This window comes from Varanus komodoensis, unplaced genomic scaffold (genome assembly GCF_004798865.1).
Source record: "Varanus komodoensis strain SLA01 unplaced genomic scaffold, ASM479886v1 scaffold6_1, whole genome shotgun sequence".
Taxonomy (NCBI): domain Eukaryota; kingdom Metazoa; phylum Chordata; class Lepidosauria; order Squamata; family Varanidae; genus Varanus; species Varanus komodoensis.
Window position 1 is genome coordinate 6,008,041 of NW_025336345.1, and position 25,476 is coordinate 6,033,516.

The window sequence follows — 25,476 nt, forward strand, 5'->3', positions numbered from 1 at the left end:
CTCTCTGGGGAGCATATTCCATAGATGGGACTTTAACATCGTTCAGTGAGCATTTTCCATCAAAACGTAAGTGTTGTTAGTACATACCAATGTACTGCCAATCAAACCATACACAGAGTTATCGGGGTATGGGTGTGGAGTGGGAAACAGCAAACACAGTATTTGTAGTTGTATTCATTTGTATTTGCATTTCCCTAGCAGCTGATTTCCCAACAGCTAATACAGGCAAAAGAAAATATTTTGAAGCCAGAGAAGAGAAGTTGCCCATAAGAAGAAGAAATCATTTATTCAAGTATTCAGGAAAATAACCAGCTCAGGCTGGTGTCAAGAAGGAGTTGCAAGTCTCTCAGAGAGGTTTCCAAAGCATCTTCCACATGACAATTGTTGCAGGAGAGTTTTACAGGAACTACATTGCATAGGTAGATTTTTGCAGCCCTTCCCTACATTAGAAGCTGGTGAGCAAAAATAGTACGGCAATCCTCTACAAGGCAGTTGTAATCAGATACAAGATCTTGCCTTTTAGATCAAGTCAAAGGCACCCTAAAGCCCTTATTGCACTTACATCACTTAATTTGGTAATGCATATTTACACATTTGTTAAAAACAAAACAGAAAACTATCCTCAGGCTCCAGCAGAAGCCAGGCAACCAGCACCAGGCCATCTCTACATGGGCCAGAGTTCACTCCATCACAATAACAGAGTATTTGGGGGAAGTAAGCCTTTATGGCATACACAAGAGTTTCCCCACACTTCTTCTGCAGTGAATTCTAGTTTCAGCCAAATGACCCCCAAGTGGTATTAAACAAGGAAGATTTCAGCCCCAGCTATAAAACCTGGAGTCCCCTCTTCCACATATGCCACCCTATAAGCCCTGGCCACCAAAGCCCTTTGGAGAGCTCCCTCCCAAATGCATCCTAACAAGTCATGTCACACGTGTGGATGCTCCCACGGTCCTCTGCTGGTGATACAGGCTGCAGCTGCCTTCCAATCTTATGTTTGTTCAGGCACTGGTGGCATTCGATGAAGACCAAATTCAGAGGTTGCGCTCATAAGCAGTGGTCATTTTTGCTAGTGGAAGGCAAGTGGGTGGTGTAGCAGTGTGTACAAACGCGAACTGGGTTCAGTTGCCTGAAATGGGGCAGAGGCGCCAAGTGTGATGAGCAGCGAGAGCAGAAGATCTGGAGAAAAATAAAATCATGTATCAGGCAGGGTCAAGAGCCACCTGGTATTACAATATTCCCAATTACAATATTGCGTGGGAGAAGCAAAGCCACCATTGGGGTCTGGTCAAGATTCAGGTACAGCTAATCAGGACCTAGTAGAGATCCAACCATGGACACATGCAATAAGATTCAGTGGTGTCTCTTCCTTGCACCAGATATGCTGTCTGGACTCTCTTTTGCTCTGTTCCCTCAACACTTGCTAACTTAATGGTCTGTACTTGCGGCTGCCATTTTCCCACTTTGTCCTACCCGGAGATGCTACCTCTTCAGCTCTCCTTTGGGCACACTCCTTGCTCACGGAGTTTAAAAGGGGGTCCTCCAAGGGGATAATCTACTCCAGGGATTGGGAATCTCAGATCTGGGGGCCACATCTACTCTTCCTGGAATTCCAATTTGGCTCCCCCAGAGAGGCACTCCCTCTTCTCCACAACCACTCATCACTTGGAGCTGTTCTGGTGTGTGTGTGTGTGTGTGTGTGTGTGTGTGTGTGTGTGTCACTTATTCTGATAAGTTGTTATTAAGGCTTACTTATTAGCAGTAAGACATTAAACTAAAATATCCTGGTATTAGGTCCAAAAGGGTCCTGTCCCTTTTGCCTTTGGTCTCACCCACCACTGCAATGCAAGCTCTTCCCCTGCTCAGGAGCTTTTCCTTAACTGGGTTTGGTCTTGGGCCAAAGTAGGTTCTGTATCCCTGATCTTATCCAACCGTTGCTCTATGCTCAAAACCTATATAGAGAATGACTGTCCAGTCTCTTTGCTGCTCTTCACCCAGATGAAGGCTCTGGCAGGTCCATGCACTGCTCTATTCTCCTACCTTTCCACAACTCCGGCAATGATGCCGTCGACGAAGAAAAGTGAACGGTGCTTGGCAAGCCATACAGTGGCTGCAAGTGCTGTCTGGCACCCAGTCTGGTGGCATCAACCCATCTGAAAAGGAGCAGAGGGGCACTTGGTGACATGTCTATGCAGCTTTCTTCTGACAACTGAACTATATAATTTTTCCCAGGAAAAAAGTGTCAAAAGAACTTATTTTCAGGATAAATGCAAGAGGCCCTTCTGACCACTGTACATAATATTGGACACAGAAATATATTAAATGGCAAAGCAAGTGTATAGGGAGTGTCTGCAGTTTGCAAGGAACTGCAAACTAAAAGTCATTGCTCATGCACAAATACTTCATCAAAGTCAGGAGGCCCAAAACTTAAGAAAACACATCACCATAAGTGAGAAAAGCCATTGCAAGGCAAGAAGTGGACAATGATCAGGATCTCTGTTTGGCTACAAATCAAAGACCAAATTTTCAGTTTGTCACAAAGCCAAAGTGTCCCCAGCTGTGCATAACAGAATCTAGAGCATGGGATGAACTTTTTCTGAACGCTAGGAGGAGAGAGGCGGGGGGGGGGGGCAGAAAAAGACAGCAGGAAAAAAAGGAGGGGTACACAAGCCACATCCCCCAAGAAAGAAAAAATGCTCCAACAGGAGCACGTAAGTGGCACACTTCATACTGTGGGCTCTCACCTTCTCTCCCAGTGTCTTCCCTACTACTGGAACAGAGAGCACAGTCTGCCTGATGAGGTGCTGTTGGAGCCAAACAGACTTCCACTTCTGAAAAGGAAAAGAAAGAAAGAGATTAATGTCCAGGCTGCTACCACTCAGTGCAAACACATCTGCCCCAAAGTCTTGACCCCTTGTGGACTGGAGTGGCCTTGTAACTTGTATTGCCCTCTAAACTTGCCTGGTGTCCCAGTGAGGGAGTTGTGACATAACAAATTATTATTATTATTATTATTATTATTATTATTATTATTATTATTATTATTAGAACATTTCTATGCCGCCCCTTGCCAAAGCCTCGGGGCGGCTTACAACACAATAAAATACAATACAATACAAAAATAACAATATAAAATTAAAATTAATAATATAAAATAAATAAAAAATATAAACGATATAAAAGAAGTTAGAAAAGTTATAAAAGAAAAGAAAAGAAGTCACCCTGGGTCTTAATGGGCTGCCTGCATAACAGTGGAAGACCCCACCAGTGCAATAGGGATCCAGTGGTTCTTAAAGCAACCCAAAGTGAGTGAAAATACTTATTTCAGGGATAGGATAGGTCAAGTGAAGCTTGTAGAAGACATTTTCAGTGCTGACCTGCCCTAATATAGAAACAAGCCTTTTGCTCATCCCCAGAATTTCTATACAGAGTGCTAACTTCTCATTGCGGCAGGCGTTGTTCCTACTGAGCAACACAGTCAGTGGGAGTGCAACGGCTCCATTCACTCCTGCCCTATGTTTTCTTCCATGCGAGATGGGAAAATGGGGCAGGGGAGAAACAATACTTCCTTTTCCATAACTGCTGCACTTTATTCAGTTCAGGAAGCAGAGGGTACATGCCTGCTTTTTAAGTGAAAATCAAAATATATTTTGCATAAGGCTTCAAATGGGAAAGATGTAAAGCCTCTCGGCAAATGGGAAGCCACCCCAAGGCCAGGGACCAACCACACAGTCCACCTGAGTCTCTCCTCCTCCAAAAAACACTTGCTATGAAGACATACCAAATGCTCTATGTTCATCACTTCAACAGGTGCCCCTTATGCTAAACTGCCAATGGTCAGGAAACTGAACTGAGCGAAGTCACATACCAATGATCAGGGATGTTTTCAGAGCAAGAATGTCGACAACCATCTTGCTCTGAGCACAATAAAGACTTCCAGGTGGAGGACTCTGAGTGCCTCCACCACTCATATTCCATCTTTCTTTGATAGATTTTTTTGGAGCAACTCAAGGGGAAACAGACATATTGGGAACCTTGGGAGAATTACAAAAGGAAGATATGGTTATCTGGTCACACACGTGTGTGTAAAACGAGACAGAGTAATGGCAAAATAAAAGCCCATTGTTGAAGGAGCCTGTGTCCCTGCAACTCTCAGTTCTAGGGACCACTAGGATGTGCTGCCCTAGAGCCTACACAGAAGAGCACCGCACCTTCTGGGGCCACTTCACACACCACGTTCCTGCTGGGCAGAGACGTATTCTCCATGAAATTGCAGGATGGGCAGAATGGAGAATAGTAGGCCAACTCCAGTTCATGGGTTTTCACAGTGTATTCCCGGCATAGTTTAATGTGCTGCATTTGTCCCCAGTCGCCTGCGACTAGCATTGCTCTACAATCAGTTCCTTCAACATGATCAAGAGTTATGCAGAGGCCCCCTCATTAGTTTGTAGGAAGGAGGAACACCTTAATAATGTTCACTTGGAGCACCTTAATAATGGACTAGCCTCCCAAGGCAGGCCTGTCAGGCCCTCCTCACTTTGCCTTGAAATGAACTCTAAAGACTTATTTATCCTGGCAGGCACTTTTTAACTTAGAGCCTCTGATAAAGACTTTGGTTTTAGTCTTTAGTTCCCAAATGATTTTTATGATATGGTTTATCTTACAGTTTCTTAATGTTGCTGTTAGGATTGTTTTTGTATGTGTGCGCTTCATTTTTTGTGAGCTACCTTGAATCTGATTTTATCATTGAAAGGCAGGGTATAAATGTTGCAATAAATAATATGCATTCATGCCTTGCATTTGGATTACTCAGAGAATCTTACACCATTCCAAATGCCACAATCCATTATAAAAAACCAACTTAAAAGCCAAACAATAGAGAAACTGGCTCAGCCGGTACAAAGCCCTGAACAGGGTTCAACCATATAAACCTCTTCTGTCTGGCAAGACAGAAACTTGTCAGAACAGGAACGTTTTCACCAAGCAGCCACACACAGCAAAGCGGGGTGGGTAGGAATGAACCTCTTGGGGCAAGCTATTCTATAACTGGGAACAGCCCCAGAGTGCTGGAAATTGAATATCCAAGCATTACAACATAATGACACCAGATGTGTCACTGACATCACTGCCTGGGAGTTTTGGCAGAACAACACAGGGAGCTGTCTTAGCTGAGTCAGGCCCTTGGGCCATCCAGCCCAGTATTGCCAACACCAGTGGGCCATGCAGGGTTTCAGGGAGGATTTTTTTCCAGTGCTGCCTGGAGATGCCAGGGATTGAAACTTGGACCTGCTGCACACAAAGCAGGTGCTCCAGCACTGCGACGGGGCCCTTTCCCGAGCGCTGCCCGTGTGCACTGCACCTGTCTCTCATGCTGCCTTTCATGGAAATACTAAAGGAAGGGCTACAAAGCCTCGCCCCATAAAGAAGAATCACTTACGGCTGGAGTCGGTCACCTCCACTTCCTCCATCTGGGTTGTCACAATCTTAAACACGCTCTTCAGAATCGCACGCAGGTCACTAGCAAAGTTGGTTTGGAGCTGGTCTGCCACTCCTGCCCACACACAGCACAACAGTTTCAGTATATTCTTTGTACAGTGACAGAAAGGCTAAGACAAGTGGAGGATTTCAATCAACACACAGAAAATCCCTCCTTCCTTAGCTGGAAGCAAGCAAATGGTCTCATCACAAATGCTAATGAAGCACTTCTTTCAGTTAAAATTTGGGACCAACAAGGATGGTCCATACCCAACAGGACAGGGATGCTTAGAATTCATTTCCTGAAGGTATGAATAAGGGCCTTTCTTGTCTGTCTCCTGTAATTTTCATGTTTTCTGAGCTCAGCAACAGTTTCCTAAATTAAATAACTTGAAAATGAAAAAAGCCTCCTCCAAAAAGTTCTGGACTTTGTGCAGGGGAGGGAAGGAAATAGAAATGGCACATGACAAAGGGTTTGTGGTGAGAACAAAGCATGAGTCGCTTCATATAGTGCTTTCATCAGAGGAAAGACTTTACTGACCTCCCTGACTGATACCTGTTTGGAGCCAAGAGAATATTCCAGACGAGTTTAATAAGAGTTTCCGGCTCTATGAGGGCAAGTGCAAAGCCCTTGGTCTTTTGTAGTCATTGTGCATTTGGAGGAGAGAATTTAGAAGCTCTCCTTTTCACTAATCTCTCCCACTTATTTATTTATTCATATCCCACCTTTCTCCCATTGCAGAACTCAAGGTGGCTACATGCAACTCCCCTTCAAGGGAGCCAGCCCCAGGTCTTCAACATGGCCATCCTTACCTGCCTTCAGATCATACTCTGGGACTGAGTATGGTACCTGAACAAACTAGCCATTGAAACTAATAATTAGATCAAATTATCTAATTTTTATTTACCTATATTTATTTACCTTACTTCAGAGAATTTCTACAGCAATTTTCATTTTAAAAATCCAAAGCAATTTACAAGATAAAATAATAAAATATCGGGGCTGAAACACAGTATAAAATGCTTCTGTAAATAATAAATAAATGAAAAACCACTGTGTAAGAAGCCAACAGCTGCCACCTTCAGAGCTACAGGAATTTAATGAGAGTGCAGGACAAAGAACACTATGCTCTAACATGCCACATCTGCTACCTCCATTTTAAACCTGGCTATACTTAACCTATGATTTAAGCCCTTTGCTCTCTGGAAGCAGCACTTCTTGCCAGAATCTCTTCCCTAAAAGTTTACCCAGTTGCTTGGGGGTATTATTATCCGATGTGCCACCCTGCCATTGGAATATATCTGCTCCTGTTCAAAATCTGGAGAAAAGGAGACTTTCCACCTCTTTCATATGCCTGAAATGTGGAGGATCGTATCTTGTTTGAGCCAACTAGCTGAATGTAGGGTGAAGGGAAAGGTGGATTATTTTCCCTGGCAAATGTACAGCACTCACCAGAGATGCAGACAAACAACGTGTGGATCATGTCCTCTGTACTGCTGTAACGGGCTCGTAATTCCAGCCACCGGGCACTCCGTGGGGAGTCTGTAATTGCTGCTACTTTGGTACTGTTAAAATCTTGCCCCAGATGCCTGTTAAGATAGACAATAAACAGAACAGGTGAAAAGTACTCATTCTCTTGCCCCCTACAACCTGCTTTCTCAAAGGGAGGGTTCTGCCAGGCCATTATCAGCCCTAGGTATCTGAACACCATCAAGGAACTGCCAGAGAGAGGCCATTTCTGCCACTGAAGATAAGCACGCCGTGTGTGCCCACATGGGGGCTGCAGCAGGCAGGATGGATGCCTTCCTTTTACTGTTTCCAAGAGACAGGGCCACCAAGTCTGCCAGCACTGATAGAGGTACAATCACTGCGCAAACAGGCCTCAGGGGCAGTATTTTACCACACCCAGCTGCTACTACCCCTCCAACTCTTCAGTGCTTCACACTGCTCAAAAACTACCAGCCTCCTGCTGAAGAACCTCTAGGTTTTGAACCTCTGATCAGAGTCTTCTGGTGCTGCCTTGGAGAACAGCTTTGTTACTGGCAATACCCAGATATTTCGGAGACAAAAGAGTCACATGCCTTGGGTGGGATTCCATTTCCTCTCTGCTCCCAGCATTCAAACTGCCAACTGGGAGGATCAATACTTAAAGAGAAGCAAGTGATCTACTGGAAAGTGGGGGTGGGAAGACAGGTAAGAGGTTCTTGGTCATACCTTGAGACAGACAGGCAGCCACATGGAGTTGCAAAGCCCCCCAAATCAGGAGAGTCTACAGCACCGGAGGGCTGTGAATCCACAGCACTCTGATTCAGCACCCGCTTCTCCAACTTGTACAGTTCGTCCTTGGTCAGCACCCGCAGCAAATCCCTGCAAAGGAAAGAAGGCTCATAAAGGAGGCATCTAGGAAAACAGGACAAGTCATCTCCTAAGCAAGAGAGTGAACAGCACAGCTCACATGACAACCTAGAAGGACAGGCAACTCCTAGCTGCACTTATAACAGAGCCTTAAGTGTGGTGTGAAAGCCAAGCTGGTAAGACATGGCTCCCAGCAGAAATACCACGTGCAAGCATGTGCAGTGGCTTACCCCCATGTGCCAGGCTGGCTGGGTATGATGGAAGTTGTAGTCTCACACATCTGAAGGACACCAGGCTGCTATATACCAGTGAGGCAACACATGGGAGAAGTAGCCCACTACGCCCTCTAGCATGCACAACCTATAACCTGTCAGCTTATTACAATATCCCTTAATATTTCGCCCTCTGTTAAATACATGTCTGCCTGTAGCAGATACACATCTCCACTGTCATTTCTGCAGTGCCTCCCATGCTAAACATTTAACTTACAGCTGATAAATCATCTTCAGCAGAATCATATAATGAAATAATTCTAGGAGTGTAGGATGTCAGGCACTACATTTTTGTAAATTAAATACTCTGCCATATTAAAAATTCCCACATATGTATTTAATCTACAACAGGGAGAAGTACTGGGCCGGAACTTCTCTGTCTGATGCAGGGAATTTTATAATATATGGAGACACTCAGACTGCAATTAGAAGTGATTCAGTCTGGGAGAGGCACTCCCATGTGATTTTGCAAAACATGCCGTTTGGCATTCAGCTCACCCCCTTCTACAAAGGGCCCAATTCTCGATGACTTTTAGGCAGGTTTCTATGCAGCATGCCTGATTTTTGTCACTCACCTGATTTTTCTAAGCAAGACATAGAAGGGGCTGAAAACTCGGGAAATCTCCTCAGGCCTCCGCTCCAAGTTGAGGGGTCCATCAGGATAGATCAGAAGACCACTGTGCAGAGAGCAAATGTTAAAAAGACATGATGAAGCACATTGGAAAAGAACAGGAAAGAGGTTCGATATGGAGCTGCTTTCAACAGCCTAACTGCAGTGGCCCTTTTCTTACTTCCTTTGAGCACTGAATACTGAACGTTACTATGAAGGATCCCTGAACAAGAAAAGCAACAGCACACAATTCATGACCCCTATTCAACCCTTAAAAGTACATTTCATGTACCCTAACCAGACAAAAAAACTTATTTTAATAACTTTCCTGAATCACTTTCATAGCCCTCTGTTGCCCTTATACTGGTTACATATCTGATTAGATGCAACTTTCTCTTTGCGTGCTCTGTATTCTGCCTATCCTTAGCCAAAATCATGATAGCACCCATGTTGTCCAAGAATTAGAAATCACAGGTAGAGCTCTTGGATTGTCACCTGCATCAAAAATGACAGCAGTGGACAAAACCAAATGTAGTATGACCACATTCCTGCAAGGACAGGAGTTTGAAGAACCAACAAGAACAGATTTGGGCAAGGGAAGAAATGATAGGGAAGTGTTATCTGCAAATAACTGGATCCCAGGTTTGGTCTCTCATGCAGCAGCTGGCCCAAACCAGGTCCAGTGGGGAACATGACTGACTTTTGGAAAAAAGTGAAATATGTATCAATCAATCATCCCTTTTTCCTTCTAACCAGGGGCAGGATGAATGGCCATTTGGACAGTACAAAAGTTCTCAGCAATAGACCAACCAGCAATCGCAGCTCACCAGCTGCACCGGCATATAGACTATAGAGTAGGGCCACTGTGGTGCCATGATTAGACAGGGACTGAAGAGATCTGGGTTCTGGTCCCCATGTGGCCATGAAGTTCCCTGGGTGACTTTGGGCCAGCCAGACTCTCAGTCCAACCTACCTCACAAGGCTGTTGTGGGAATAAGACTGAGAGCAGAAGGAGAATGATGTATGCTACTTTGAGTTCTTTGTAAGAAAAAAGGTGGTGGTGGTGGTGGAGGAAGAGGAGGAGTCGGAGTCTAAGAGCGTCTGGATAGCCATGCATATCCCCTATCCCAGTTGCAGAGAAAACCAGAAACATAGGCTCCTGCACACCCAGATCAGAAAGAAATATGTAGGAAGCGTCTAAAGACAGAAGCAAGTGCTACACATGAAAAAGAATACAAAAGCAGCACTTTTAATCAAAAGCTATAAAGAAGAATAACATGGTAAAAAGGTTATCAAAAGGGCAACAAGTCACAAGAGAACTTGGCTTGAAATTAAAAGAGGATACTAGATTCCAGGAAAGGAAGTGTCACAACCCCACAGCATAAACTATGACTTGGAACAGATTCTCAAGAATCTGTATAGGGGATTGTTCTCACAGTCCATCAAGAGAGAAGATGTTTAAGTTACAAAGCAAAGTAATACACTGAGAAGATGGATATTTGGCTTTCCTTTTTTGAAGTTTATGCATAATTGTTTCTATTGATAGCTGTAGTACTACACACATATATACTTAAAATAAACACTGTATATACAACTACTGTATGTTATGAATTTTAATCACTGTAAGAAATGTGTATTTTCCCCATTTAAATAGTGAGATCCATATTAAAAACATTTAAATATATTAAAAAATGAAGACGATCACAGTGGTTTGGTGTACAAGGAGAAGAATTTATCCACATTGTAGTGCACTCTTTGGTGGAGGAACAAACTTCCCTGAGGAACTTCAGCGTGGCAGGGAGCTCCAGATGGCACCCAAAGAAGTCACGAGAACTCTACTTACTCAATGCAAGTTGTCCTATAGTATTCTGCTAAAAGGACATGTCTGTGTTGTCAGCTTTGGCACAGCCACGTCAAATAATTCAGAGGTTTGGGTCTCTGCAGCTCTATGCTATTACATGGTTCTGTACCCAACCACAAGTTGACTGGTAACACCACATACCTAATAATGGCCAGGCGTGGAATGGTGAACATCAGCTGTGGCTCATAACCATCAATCATCTCCTGAGTCAAGTAGCCACATTTCAGAGCTCTAGATGAGTGAGGGAGAGAGGGTCAGAGGATGAGATAAAGGGGCATGAGAAGCTGTCAAACACCCCAGTTCAAGCCATCAATTATCACAGAAGGAAGCTGGGCCGAGTTTCCCACATCAGAAAGCATTTTGACCAGCTTGCGTTTCAAGATGCAGTTTTAGTCTGTCACAGACATTGGTGGCACTGTTCCAAGCCACGGAGGAAACTGCTGAGCAGTTGCTGGCAAAATCCTCACCTGGCTACAGTTTCACAGAAGAGCACAATAATCTCCTGCTGCCTATAGATCTCTTCAGGTGACTTCACTGAGACAAGTGACGACACGTAGCTGAAAAAGAGAGAGGCTTTGAAAAACTAAATCATCACTCCACCCCACTCTGTATTCAAAGTTTGAGACACTGCCCCATCACCTGCTTTCTTATTCTAACTAGATTATGGGAGCTTACATCCCAGCACCCAGCTTGCTCAGAGATTCCTGCTGCCACCCCACAGCCAGTTGGACTGGATCCAGCCAGCATGCTTTTTAGAAACTTTTTGTTTATATCCAAAGAGTAGCAGTAAGACTTATTCACTTCTGTTCCCACTTTCTGCTCTATACTTTAGTTCTGAATATTATCTAAAAGCCAGCCTGCCTACACTGTTGTTCTCACACCTTATGTTGCAACAATAAAACAGATGAACAGATCAAAGGCCTCCCAGGTTCCACAAGTGCCAGCCAGATGACTCTGGGAAGCCCATAGGTGGGGCAATGCTAATCAATACCGAAGGAGATCATCACATACCTCAGCTCAAACTCAGCAAAGAGCACATCAAAACGGATCAATGCCCTATGGACCGGCTCTGAAAAGGGGCCAGGTTGGTTCAGGCTTTGCTCCCGGAGTACCGTCCGCACCAGCTCCAAGCTGCATAGCAGATCCTTTGCCAGAGGTCGTAGCCGTACTCCATCTGCCTCATCCACATCAATATAGGTGCGTGCCATGAGACACTGAAGAGAGAAATTCCGACAGCTCAGAAATACGCCCTGCTCCTTGGCTCCACCTCACTATACCATTGACATCAATAAAGCTATATAGGTAAAGAGCTAGGATAAGCATTCCAGTCAACTACTGAAGCTGAATAGCACAAGATGACCTCCTGGAAAAGAAGCAAGCAACGCTTCCCAAAGGTTCAGCCCTCATCTTCACAGAAAAAGCCAGTGGCAGCATAGCAAAAGGAGAGCAAAAAGAGAAACCAAGCATCAGAAAGACCCCTATTCTAATTCTTCATGTTGGAGTTGAGTTCTATTTAAAATACAAGCAGAACATAGAGGTATCATATTTCACTCCAGCAAAGCATATGCAGTGGACCATGGAAGCCGCTATGTTCTCCCATGGCTCACCTCAGCAGCAAACAGCAGGTGGTTCCGGAGGTTGTCCACAAGCAGGTCTTCGGGGAATTTGATGACATAGTCACGGCCGTGACGTTCCTTGGGGATGCACTCATCCATGATCCGCTCTATGATAGACAGCAGTTCGGCCTGGCAGATGTGGAAGAGGCATTACTACTTTTACACACAAGTATGTTCCAGGCAGAGCCATTAAGCTGGCAGACAGGAGCTCTCTTCTTCCCTGGATGGCACTGAAGGGCAGAGTAGACTGGGAATCTTTGTAGCCAACCATCTCAGCCAGAAGTGGGACTGAGCAACAAGGATATGACAAGTCATAAGAGGAAAGCATGGTTCTGCATCTTGTGTTGACAAGATGGGGAGAAAGGAGAGGAAAGACCCCAAGACTGGTCCACAATTTATTTCTTCCTCTGCCTGAGCTGGGACATTGCACTGACACCATCTCTTCTCTCACCCACAACCATGACCATGTGCCCCCAACAATAACAAGGATGCCAACACACTGTGCATACACCTCCACCTTCTCCCTCCGATTGCTGCCTTCTCTACTCCCCCTGAACACCAAGATGGGGGGACAGCTACTGCCTGCCTTTCTCCTCCTCCCTCCCTTAATGCTGATGGCCACATGCCCTCTTCCTGTTCTCATCTCTATCCCGCCCCCAGCCATTGCAATGGTGGTGGCAGTCCTCACCCCTCCTCTTGCCCCACCATCAAGGATGATGGAGGCAGCTGCTGCCCAGCCACCTGCCTTCCCGGCTGCTGCTCTCTCTCCTCTTCCACCCCAGCTATCGTGGCCTGCCACCCTCCTCCTCCAGTCCTCCAACTTTCCTGGTGCTGGATGTTGGCCTCCTCTTCCTCCTCCTGATGGAAGTGGTGGCAAGCCTTTCTCCTCATCGGCTCTTTGCTTGGCAGGAGGTGGCCCTGAAGATTGCCTGAGCTGTGACAGCACAGGTGATCCCCAGGCCACCTTCCCACCAATGACTCACTTTGAGGAAGGACTCCTTTGGGAACTGCCACCAGAGGTGTGCAACTTACCCCACCTCATGGAAGGGACAGCCCTTACATGTGATTGAAGGTGCAGCCTGGGTGGGATGAAATAGCAAAGCCCATCGCACCGGAAACCTCTTGCTTTTAGCTTGCATTTCTTTCCCAGCACAACAGTTCCTCCAGTCATGGAGCTTCACCAAGAGAAGGTCTCCAGAAAACCTTTGGGCAAAGTGCCTCAGCTCAGCAGCTCCTGCCCATCAACGCTGCATTTTAAAATCTCTCCCCACCTGCTTGCTGGTCTACCACATCATCGAGTTTGTCCTAAAGCAGAATGCCTTACCTGGCTGAGATGTAATTGGTTTAGCAGCACCAGATATTGCTGGGGATCTGTCTCTACATCCAGGCAGTTGATTTCGGTTACCACTCGAGTCACTCGCTCATCAGCATAGAAAAACTGTGATAGTAGTCTGGGATCAGAACGCTGAATAAAGAATGGAAAACAGAGAAACGGAAAAGAGATCATTCTCAGCCGCATTCTGTGAAGGCTTAGTGCTCTTAAAGAACAGATGAGGTAGGAGCCCTGTTTCCGGACTGTGCCAATTCAGGTTGAACGTGTCCAATCCAAAGAATTCCTTCTATACAGAAAACTAGATGTCAGAAAGAAAAGTTCTGGCCCATTCATCTCCTTGATGTACTGCTCTTTAGGCAGGAATATATTTGCATGAAAGAGCTTCCAGTTTTGTGAGTCCCCATGCAGTCTAACTAAAATGGTATGGCCCAGAAATAGTGTTTCATCTGTTTATGGGAACTACATGAATTACAGCATCCAATTATTCCTTGCATAAACTGCTCTGGATATTTTAATAGGGGAAAAAACAATTCTGCAGGTGAAGGGTGCTAGCAACAGAATGTACAGTAGCAGAGCATTGGTCCTCAGGCATATTGCCTCAAGATAGGGAGGTTTCATCTCACTATCATGGTTAGTGCCCACTAAGAGACTTGTCCTCCGCAGGCTCATCTAAACCTGTTTGAAAGCCATCTAAATCTGTGGGCATCTTCACATCTCACGGCAAAAAAAATGGTAAGTAAATGAAGTGTTGTACAGGCACCCATCAGGACTGCCCCAAGACATTTTGCTGCCTTGGGCAAAGGAAGAGTTGCCATCCTCCCCATTCCACGTATGAGACTGGCCCAATGCAGGATGGAGGAAATATGCCCCCTCCAGAACAGATGTTGCTGGATTACAGTGCCCAGACTTAACCAAAATAGTCAACGGTTAGGGTTGATGGGAGCTGCAATCCAAGAGTATCTAGAGGGCCACCTATTCCCCACTCCTTGCCTAAAGAGAAGGCCGACTCTAACAGCTATTTCAAGTTTCCAGATACCACCAGAACTATGTTTTAGGAGAACCACTTCATGTATGTATGTATGTATGTATGTATGTATGTATGTATGTATTTAAAACATTTTTATGCCACCCCCATCTCAACAAAGCCTCGGGGCGGCTCACAACCAAAACAAATACATAAATACACAAATAATAACAATATAACACTAAAAAAATGTAGTCAGACATTATACACATACTTTCACACATGCACTTTTAAGTAACAAACTTTACACAGATTTAACACAGAAGATGTTTCTGCAATTGTCATTAGCACTTAGGTTAATGATAAGCAACACAAAACATTTAAGCCAACCCAGCACACCAAAATATACACTGACACACATTCCTGGCCAATTCTGTGCTATTTGTTTTTGAGAAAGAATAATAAAAATCCAGCAGAACAAAAGTGTTGGTGTGACTCTCGGGGCATAAGTTGTCTATGCCAGCCTGATGGAGCAGGCTTTCCAGAGCATGCACTTCTAAACCAATTTATAGCAAGTAACAGATAAGAAGAATTGGGGAGGGGTGAGAGAAAGGAGGTAAGACTAAAGATTTAAGAGTCTACAGTGGGCTCAAAAGATATTTTGAGACATGAAGACACACAAACATCAAGACTTTAAAATTCCCATGTCAACCAATGGTCACAAAAGCACAAAACCTGAAAAATCTTCACCGTGGAAAGCAGAAGCAAGGCAAGCAGAGAAGGAGAGGCAGTGGAAGGTAGCATCTAATGCCAAAGTTGCCTTTTCACTAAATATCAGTGCTTGGTTTAGGCTGCCAGGCAGCTTTTGGGTTCCCCCCAATATTTGTTTATTATAATGATTTTATGGAGTCGATACCAATATAAAATACAACCAGAAGCAATGAATCAATATGAATTAAGGTATTATATCCAGTTATTATGACAAAAACACAACAGTATGATGGACCAAAGGAATGAGCAGGTTGCTTACCTGTAACATGTTCTTCGAGTGGCCATCTGTGCATTCACACATATGGGTGCTGCACCTGCACAGTGCCTCGGCCGGAAGAATAGAAAGCTAACGGTTTTTGGCGGGAAAATGCTCTGCTCCCCTTCCCCCTGCAGTATAAATAGAGCAGAGCGTCCGCCATTTTACTCAGTCATGAAGACCGACATTCGCCCCCTAACATTCAAAAAACAGCATCACAACAAGGAAAAAATCGGTACCGTAGGAATAACACAGAACCAACAGTAAGAAAAAAACAGTCCACTCACCGACACCATGCGGGGCCAGCGGGTGGGTTGTGTGAATGCACAGATGGCCACTCGAAGAACATCAGTTACAGGTAAGCAACCTGCTCTTCTTCGTCGTGGCCTCTGTGCATCACACATATGGGTGATTAGCAAGCTTATCAGACTTGGAGAAGGGAAGGTGTCGTCAGCGAAGAATGGCAGAGAGCACAGCTCTACCAAAGGAACAATCCCTTCTGGCGCGTACATCAAGCCGATAATGCTTGGCGAACGTACATGGAGCAGCCCAAGTTGCAGCCTTGCAAATATCCTGAATTGGAACCCCTGCTGCAAAGGCTGACGAAGTCGCTACTGCTCGCATAGAATGCCCTCTCGGAAGTGAGGGCAAGTCAAGCTTTGCCAATTGATATGCTAGGACTATGGTCTGCACAATCCATTTGGACAGTCGCTGAGATGAGACTGGAGAGCCCTTGTCATGATCAGCATACTTGACAAAAGGTCTGTTGGAATTCCTGAACGCTTCTGTGCGAGACCTGTAAAAGGCTAGACAGCGCCTAACATCCAGCGTATGGAGAGAGCGCTCAATCGGAGTCAACGGAGATGGAAAAAACGCCAGGAGGACGATGTCTTGGTTCAAATGAAACGGTATAGCCACTTTGGGAAGAAACTCGGAGTCCATTCGGAGGATGACCTTTTCCTTGTGAAAGTTCAAGAACGGTGGATCTATGCGTAGAGCACACAGTTCACTGGCTCTCCTGGCTGAATTAACTGCAAGGAGGAAGGCAGTTTTCCATGAAACTAGGCGTAAATCTATTGTTGCCAAAGATTCAAATGGAGGTTTTGTAAGGGCCTGAAGCACAACAGAAAGACTCCACGTCGGCATAACAGGTCGAACTGACAGGTGCAAATTTTGTAGCGCTTTAAGGAAACGGCGAATCAGGGGTTGAGAAAAAACAGATGACCCCTGGATGCTGCCACGAAAATGCGAAATAGCAGCCATATAGACCTTTATAGATGAAGGCTTGAGTCCCGAGCGATGAAGGTCGAATAAAAATTGTAAAATATTCTCGATCAAAGCCGACTCTGGAGAGAAGGAACGGGTATTGGCAAAGGAAGAGAACCTTCTCCACTTTGCTGAATACGATTTGCATGTGGAAGGTCGTAGTGCAGATTCAAGAATTGCCTGGATATCCAAGGATAATACTATCGGTTCCAAAGCAGACCTTGACAGTTCCGAGGGAGGAGTTGGTTGCGTCGATCAGGGCAGCAACGGAGTCGATGGAAAATTTAGAACTATCGGAAGCACCACGCTGTGAGTTTCAGCGAGAGTAGGTCCGGGTGTCGGACTGTTCCGTTGTGTTGAGTTAACAGATGAGGAACAAGTGGAAGTCGTCGAAAAACTCCTCTGGACTGAGTGAGGAGAGTGGTGAACCAGGGTTGCCTTGGCCACCATGGGGTTATCAGGATTCCTGTGGCGTTGTCGTGCACGATCTTCGACACTACCCGCATGAGGAGTGGAATTGGAGGGAATGCGTAGAAGAACAGGTTGTTCCAGTCGATCATTAGGGCATCTCCCCTCGAGTCCAACCCCAGCTCTGGAGCAGAACGGTCCACACACCCTGTTCAACCGGGTTGCAAACAAGTCTATATCTGGTTGTCCCCATAACTGGAACAGCTGGTTGCAAACCATTCGATCCAACTCCCATTTGTGGGTAGTTGACATCTGTCGGCTCAGTGCGTCGGCTTCTACGTTGTCGGATCCCGCAAGATGAACCACCAGCATCATGATGCCCTGAGGAATGCACCAGTCCCAGATTTGCATTGACAAACGGGCCAGGAGAGGTGACCTTGTCCCGCACTGTTTGTTGACATAGAAAACAGCAGCTGTACTGTCAGACGCAATCTGTACAACTTGGCGGTGTAAGACGGTTTCGAAAGATTTGAGAGCGTTGAAAATCGCTAGAAGCTCAAGGAAGTTGATATGCCTCGCCGCTTCTCATTGGGTCCATGCCCCTTGGACCCAAAGTCCTGCACATGTCGCACCCCACCCGATGAGAAACGCATCGGTGTACACTGTCACTGTCGGTTGGGGTGGGTGGAACGGAACGCCTACAGACATGTTGCATGAAACAGTCCACCATGTCAGGGTGTGAAGGATTGAAGATGGAATCAGCAGAAGCTTGGTTTGTAGATCCCGCTGCGGACGGAACAAGTCATTGAAAAATAACTGGAGCAGGCGGAGCCTGAGCCTTGCGTGTGGCACAATGGCCACTGAGGCTGCCATGTGTCCCAACAATCTTTGTATAGTGATGGCTTGAACTGTCCTTTGTCGTCAAATCCAATGAATGTGTGTACACAGAGTGGCCCTGCGGGACGGAGGAAGGAACGCTCTTTGCAGGGTGGAGTCGATACGTGCTCCGATGAAATCGATGACCTGCGTGGGAACAAGTGACGATTTCTTAAGGTTAATACAGAGTCCGAGGTCATCAAGCAAAGCACAAGTCACACGGACAGTCACTAAAAGGTTGTCTTTAGTCCGTGACACAATTAGCCAATCATCTAAATAGGGGCAGACCTGTATACCCCGGAGCTGCAGGTGGGCACAAACCGGGGCCATGCACTTTGTAAAGACTCTCGGTGCCGTAGCCAGTCCGAATGGTAGAACATTGAATTCGAAAATGTCGGATCCGACAGCAAAACGAAGGAAGCATCTATGGGAAGGATGGATAGAAATATGAAAATATGCATCCTTCAAGTCCAATGAGGCGAACCAATCCCCTTCCCTCAGCAACAGAAGAATATTCTGTAAAGTGGACATCCGGAACTTTCTCGGTTTGATATATCTATTGACTCCTCTTAGATCCAGGATAGGTCGAAGACCATCGTCCCGTTTGGGGACTGTAAAATATCTAGAATAGAATCCGTGTAGCCCATCAGTGCGAGAGAGTTGTCAAATCACTCCCTTATGAAGAAGGTGAAGGACTTCATCGCACAGAACCAAAGATGCTGGTGTAAATCGGATAGGGCTTGACGGTGGAACGATGTTGAATTCTATTCTACATCCGAGCTGAATGATGGACAACACCCACCTATCAGATGTAATGGCCTCCCAAATGGGAAGTCAGCTTTGGAGCCGACTCCCAAAGGGGAGAGGGGAAGGTGGGAGTTGGAGAGATGAATTGGTCCACTGGGACCATCAATGGGGACATTTCTTGGTGTCGAACCGCTTGCAGCCCTGGGAGAAGCGCTGTGGAGGCTGTTGCCTCCTACGTTTCTGGCACTGGTGGAATTGTTGGCGAGGCTGATATTGCTGGCGCCCATAGGGTCTGGACCATGGCCACTTACGTCTCGCTTGTGGGAGTTCCATTCGATGCGCCGTCATACGGGACTCATGGATGGCTTTGAGTTTCCGATCGGTCTTCGCATGGAAGAGGCCGGAGCCATCGAATGGCATTTCTTCTATTCTCCTCTTCATTTCCTCAGGGAAATTGCAGTTCCTGAGCCACGTGTGTCGTCGGAAGGAGATAGTGTTGACCATGGCCTGAGAATCAGTGTCTATGTGATGTCTCGCGGTAGACAACTGTTGAATGGCCACCTGCTTCACTTCATTCAAGAAGACCTTAGCTAGGTCTGCCTCCTGGTCCGGAAGGGAGGAGACTACATTGTCCAGCTTCTGCATAATGAGGTACTGGTAATGTGCCAGTGTAGCCTCATAATTTGAAATACGCAAACCGAGTCCTGCAGCCGCATAGACCCAGCGCGCAATCATGTCGACCTTCCTCCCTTCCTTATCTCAGGGTGTTGTATGTCCCCGAGCCTCCCTGCCCTGGGACGACTCGACCACCACCAAATTAGGCTTCGGGTGGCGCAGCAGGAACGGGATGTCGTCTTCTCGGACTCGTTACATAGATTCATACTGGCAAGACGTCGCTTGCGGCTGAGCCGGTTGGTCTCAGGGCTGAACCATTGCCTGTCGAAGCATGGTAATGAATGGTAAGGCAACGGTGGCAGATTGCTCCCCTCGGACAATGTCGTAAAACCGGTCTGTGCTGGGCCCGGGGCGGTGGTAGGCCTCTATCTCCAGCGACCGGACTAGGTGAGAAACTAGCTCCGAAAAGGAAACATGGGGTTCATCTGGGGATCCCGGGTCTTGGGAAGTGATAGCCACATCCGGAGACGTGGAGTCTACTTCCGACTCATCCAAGTCTTGATGGTAGCGGTAATGCCCACTGGATGAAGAGCTCTCAGGAGACGGAGGAGGCCTGCGTTCCATACAGCCAGAAGTGGACGGTGCCTCTCTTGGGATTGACGGTGAGCAACGGTCCGGAGAAAAAAAGGCATATGGATGGAGTCCATTCCAGGCAGGGTAGCCACCATAGCCGTGCATAGCCCAGTTATCTGCATGGCGCTCTGACGAACGGCTCCTACGCCTAGGAGGAGAGTCTGGTCTCTCAGGTGGCCCAACGGCAGGCATTGGCATCAGGGAGTGTTGCCTCGGCGGGGAATCTCTAATTTCTCCATCAGGGATGGACTCCCTAAGCGGTGGCTCCTGTGGAGAAGACACACTCTCAGGCCGAAGAACAGGCCTGGGGGATCCTGGCGGCGTCACCTGCATAGCGGACTACAGGGCCGGTCCCGAGGGAGTCGGTACCGTGGCGGCCGTCGGTACTGAGAACCCCGACGAACCCGAGCCTCGGTGTTTGGGGTGATCGGGTTTCTTGCCCTTGTGGGCTGCCTTAGCTGCCTTTTCCTTCCTCGCCTTCTTATGGCCGGAGGGCCTTTCCGGCTCTGAATGCTTACGCTTCTCCTTTTATTTGGTTGGAGGAGAAGGTAGCTGTTGCACTTCCGTTGGAGCAGCGCCTTCATCTGAAGGGAGCTACGGCGGCGCAGCCGAAGTTGAGGCGGGAGCGCTGAGGTGGAGCGCTGAGGCGGCGCAGCCGAGGAGAGGGTAGGCCTTGAGACCAGCTGGTCAGCTTGAAACAAGGCCTGGTCCCAGAGCAACTTGCGGAGACGATTCTCCCTATTCTTCCTGGCCTGTTTGGTAAAGGCCAGGCAATGCCCGCACTTATCGGTCCTATGCCCCTCGCCGAGGCAGAGGAGGCATAAGTCGTGCGGGTCCGTGGGAGACATTTTGGAGCTGCACTCACTACACTTGCGGAATGCCGCCTGCTGTGCCATCGTGAAAAGGAAAAAGGAGATGATAGTACAGAGGGTAAGCAATATTTTTGGTTTTTGGGGGTTTTTTTATAGAAAAAGGAATGAACAGAGGAACTACAACAAGGGAAGAAAAAACTGGGATATATAACGAGGAAAAAGGTAAGTTGAGTAAGATAAGCGTAAAGGAGCACGTGGCGAGATCTAAGCGAGAGACGAACAGGCACGAGGCACAGCGAACGGCAGTTGCAGTGACTGAGTAAAATGGCGGACACTCCGCTCTATTTATACTGCAGTGGGGAGGGGAGTGGAGCGTTTTCCCTCCAAAAACTGTTAGCTTTCTAATCTTCCGGCCTAGGCACTGCGCAGGCGCAGCACCCATATGTGTGATGCACAGAGGCCACGACGAAGAAACAAAGTGATCATGTCAGCTAAACAAAATAACTTTATTTTAAAGTTGGAAAAAAGCTTGGAGGCTGCAGAAACACCAGGGGTGAAGGTCGAACTTGAAGGTCGCTGTCCACGGGGGAGGCACACTGACAATGGGCAAGGCCAAATCCAGCAGCAGACAGGTCACGCCTTTTCGCCCTGTCTGCCACTCCTGTCCCCCTGTGCAATACTATTTTCCTTTCAGCATTTTTCTCTTTTCCTCTGCTCAATAACCCCTTCTCCCCAGAAGGCTACTGCCAAAGGTCTGAACTGATCACTTGCAAAGAAATCATGTGAGATCCATATGGATTAGGTCACCGGTCACCCACCCCAAACAACAGCATCCTTGGCATATGGCCTTCCAACCTCTGCTTCCAGTGAAAGACAACCCATCACCTTCCAAGACAGTCTGTTCCACTATACAACAATCCAGGAAGACTGATGGACCAACCTGGGATTCAGGGGTATATATGAAGAGAGAAATAATGATTAATAAAGAATCATGAAGAACTAGCAAATATAAGCCATTCATGGGAAATAAGCATCTAGGGATAAGGTACCAAATGGAGATGTTTCAAGGACACTTCCCTGGCTGAAACCAAATGCAAGGATTTCTTAGTCCACAATGTGGTCCACTGATCCTCTGGAATAGGACTCCCCATATCTCTCATGTCATTTGTTATACCTCAAGCACATAGGAATATAGCGACATAGGTGCTGCCTATTTGGAGTTGCACTGTGGGTCCACCGAGCCCAGTAAAAGCCCACTGCTTTTCTAGGCAGGTGTTTTATCCAGCTGTACCTGGAAATGCTAGGGATCAAAACCTGAGTCCTTCTACATGCAAAACATGTGCTCTACCACTAAGCCATGGTCCCTCAGAGACCCAGAACTTTGATACTAAGAGGACATATATATTTAATGCCAGAAATACCATTTCTCCTGGTATAGCCATGAAACCAATGTTCTTGGAACACTGTAAACTTACATCAAGTTTAAATTCGAGCACCTGTCATAGCTTCTTTTGATGAATGCCAGAAAAAGTCCTTTGGCTGCTGAAACTTCTCAGGGGTCTTTGATTCCCTAAGACAAGGGTGGGTACCTTGTGTCCCTCCAAGACTGGCTTACCATTCCCATCAGTCCTAACTTGCATAACCAATGGTGAGCACTGAAGGGAGTTCTAGGCCAGAAAACCTGGAAGGCCAGAAGTTGCCTACCCTCTGCTCTCACAGAACCACAATTCATAAGATGCTGAGGGAGGAAGACAGTTATATTGGTTCAGTATGTGATGCCCTCCAGAACCCCCTACAGCCCCAGACAGCATGGCCAATGGGCAGCAATTACTGGAGCTGTGATCTAACACATTCGGAGGGCCCAAGTTGAGGGAAGGCTGGTGGCATGCATGTGTGTTCTTAATGCAGACATGCAAATAGATGCTTGGTTGCTAGTGACAGGTAGCAAGTCAAGTTCAGGCAGGCAGGCTTTACAAAGGCTCCCCCCTTATTTTCATTCAGCAGGTTGTTCATGTTGTCGTTAGTCCCAAGTTGTGTCTGACCCATCGTGACCCCATGGACGGCATTCCTCCAGGCCTTCCTGTCCTCCACCATCTCCTGGAGTCCACCTAAGCTCACACCAACTGCTTCAGTGACTCCATCCAGCCACCTCATCCTCTGCCGTCCCCTTCTTCTTTTGCCATCTATTGTTCCCAGCATTAGGCTCTTCTCCAGGGAGTCCTTCCTTCTCATTAGGTGGCCAAACTATTTGAGTTTCATCTTCAGAATCAGGCCTTCTAAAGAGCAGTCAGGGTTGATCTCCTCTAGGACTGACCGGTTTGATCACCTTGTGGTCCAAGGGACTCGCAGGAGTCTCCTCCAGCACCACAGTTCAAGGCCTCAATTCTTTGGCCCTCAGCCTTCCTTATGGTCCAGTTTTCACAGCCATACATTCCAACTGGGAAAACCATAGCCTTGACCATACGCACTTTTGTTGGCAGGGTGATGTCTCTGCTTTTTAGTATGCTGTCTAGGTTTGCCATAGCTTTCCTCCTCAGGAGCAAGCATCTTTTAATTTCTTGGCTGCAGTCCCCATCTGCGGTGATCTTGGAGCCCAGGAAAATAAAATCTGTCACTACCTCCATTTCTTCCCCATCTATTTGCCTGGAAGTGATAGGTCCATCAGCCTCTTCAGCATCAGTGGTTGAGGCATAGACTTGGACTACTGTGATGCTGAATGGTTTGCCTTGGATTCGAAATGAGATCATTCTGTCATTTTGGAGACTGTATCCCAGTACAGCTTTTTCCTACTCTTTTATTGACTATGAAGGCTACTCCATTACTTCTGAGGGATTCTTGCCCGCAGTAGTATACCTGATGGTCATCTGAATTAAATTCACCCATTCCTATCTATTTTAGTTCACTGATTCCTAAGATGTCGATGTTCAGTCTTGTCATCTCTTGTTTGACCACATCCAGCTTGCCTTGATTCATAGGTCTTACATTCCAGGTTCCTATGGGGTATAGATCTTTACAGCATCGGACTCCCCTTTCACCACCAGATACATCCGTAACTGAGTGTCCTTTCGGCTTTGACCCAGTCACTTCATTCTTTCTGGCACTACTAGTACTAGCCCTCTGCTCTTCCCTAGTAGCACACTGGACACCTTCCAACCTGAGGGGCTCATCTTCCGGCGTCATATCTTTTTGCTGTTTGGTACTGTCCATGGGGTTGGCTTGAAACTCAACATTAAGAAAACTAAGATCATGGCATCTGGTCCTCTCACTTCCTGGCAAATAGATGGGGAAGAAATGGAGGTAGTGACAGATTTTATTTTCCTGAGCTCCAAGATCACCGCAGATGGGGACTGCAGCCAAGAAATTAAAAGACGCTTGCTTCTGGGGAGGAAAGCTATAGCAAATCTAGACAGCATACTAAAAAAGAATCCTTGGCTTCTAAAGCCACTCAAACTAGCAGGCACATCCCTCCATCCACATCAGGCATGTAACAAAATCAGCTCTTGCCTGAGCACATTAACCCTGCTCCTTCTTTTGAGTTAGCATGATATAAGTGTTCACAAATACTAGCTAATTAAAACCATTAATTGCAGTAGCAACCATTAACTGAACCCACCAAAGGCCTCCCGACAGATCAAAGGGCAGATCATTATTCGGCAGCTTTTAGCAAAGCACAAATCATTATAATGCTGTCATTGCATTTTTTTGCCTGTACAAAAGCAAAACACATATGCAGAGTAGGCTCACTGGTAACCACTGAAAGAGTCCTTTCATGATCTCTGCCTCCAGCAGGAAGAAACAGCAGTGCCACAATCTCGAGCTCAAGGAGGACAAATGGCTGTAAGAGTAATTTATCTTTCAGGTTCCTTCATGAGCTATAGCATTCCCACATGGCACCAGCAGGTCACCATACTCTGGCTACACAGCAAACTAACCAGCCAGCCAACTCTACTCCTGAAAGCAGCTCTGGGCAGCTGGAGACAGGGTCTCATCCAGTCATCATTTTTACAGCCTGCAAGAACCTCAGCAAGCAACAAAATTACTTATTCTCCATTCACTGTACCACCATTTCAGTAGAGATTAATTTCTGAATTTCCTTGTGAGGTATTCACCACTTTAATCCTGTACCTTCTGTGCAAAACCAATAATGAAGTGCCAGGCCTGAACCTTAAAATGTCCTAAGAGTAATATAGCCAGCCCCCTCTGCTACACAGTGCCAAGTCCCACAGATGACACTGGCTTGACACTAGCAAAGACAGTGGACTAAATTTTTAAAGGGGTGTAAAATCATTGTCTGGAAAGGCCTCTAGAGATCACCATACAGGCAGATTAGTACACTTGGCCAACAAGAATATCCTCTCCCGTCTCCAGTCTGATTTGGAGCTAGGACAGGTAATGCTATAAGAAACCAGGAGGCTAGACCATACATTCACACAATCAGGAGTGACATGTGAGATCATTTTCTAAATAGATGACTCTGTGGTAATTTTGTCCAGAGGCAACAGAAGATGAAATCAAACAGATACTTCAGGAAATGCATAGCTTATGGCATGAAGTGATATGTACACCCCTCTCAGGTATCTGGGAGGGCAGGAAGTTGCAGAGTTT

The 25,476-nt window shown here is 46.5% G+C and overlaps 1 protein-coding gene across 2 annotated transcripts in view; it reads right to left on the minus strand.

Annotated features, from left to right (window-relative positions):
• Nucleotides 1–267: 267 nt before the first annotated feature.
• Nucleotides 268–25,476, minus strand: part of LOC123033950 (lateral signaling target protein 2 homolog) — a 37,322-nt gene continuing 12,113 nt past the window's right edge. Inside the window, exons 2-13 of one of the 2 annotated variants that reach the window (XM_044450917.1) lie at nucleotides 13,515–13,655; nucleotides 12,182–12,319; nucleotides 11,586–11,788; nucleotides 11,042–11,131; nucleotides 10,716–10,805; nucleotides 8,679–8,780; nucleotides 7,691–7,843; nucleotides 6,929–7,065; nucleotides 5,438–5,551; nucleotides 2,745–2,831; nucleotides 2,041–2,153; nucleotides 268–1,179 (exon numbers count right to left, since the gene is read on the minus strand). In XM_044450917.1, coding sequence (XP_044306852.1) covers nucleotides 1,048–1,179; nucleotides 2,041–2,153; nucleotides 2,745–2,831; nucleotides 5,438–5,551; nucleotides 6,929–7,065; nucleotides 7,691–7,843; nucleotides 8,679–8,780; nucleotides 10,716–10,805; nucleotides 11,042–11,131; nucleotides 11,586–11,788; nucleotides 12,182–12,319; nucleotides 13,515–13,655 — 1,500 coding nt within the window. In that variant the 3' untranslated portion in view covers nucleotides 268–1,047. The remainder of the gene's footprint in view (nucleotides 1,180–2,040; nucleotides 2,154–2,744; nucleotides 2,832–5,437; nucleotides 5,552–6,928; nucleotides 7,066–7,690; nucleotides 7,844–8,678; nucleotides 8,781–10,715; nucleotides 10,806–11,041; nucleotides 11,132–11,585; nucleotides 11,789–12,181; nucleotides 12,320–13,514; nucleotides 13,656–25,476) is intronic. The other variant, XM_044450918.1, reaches the window with a different exon arrangement.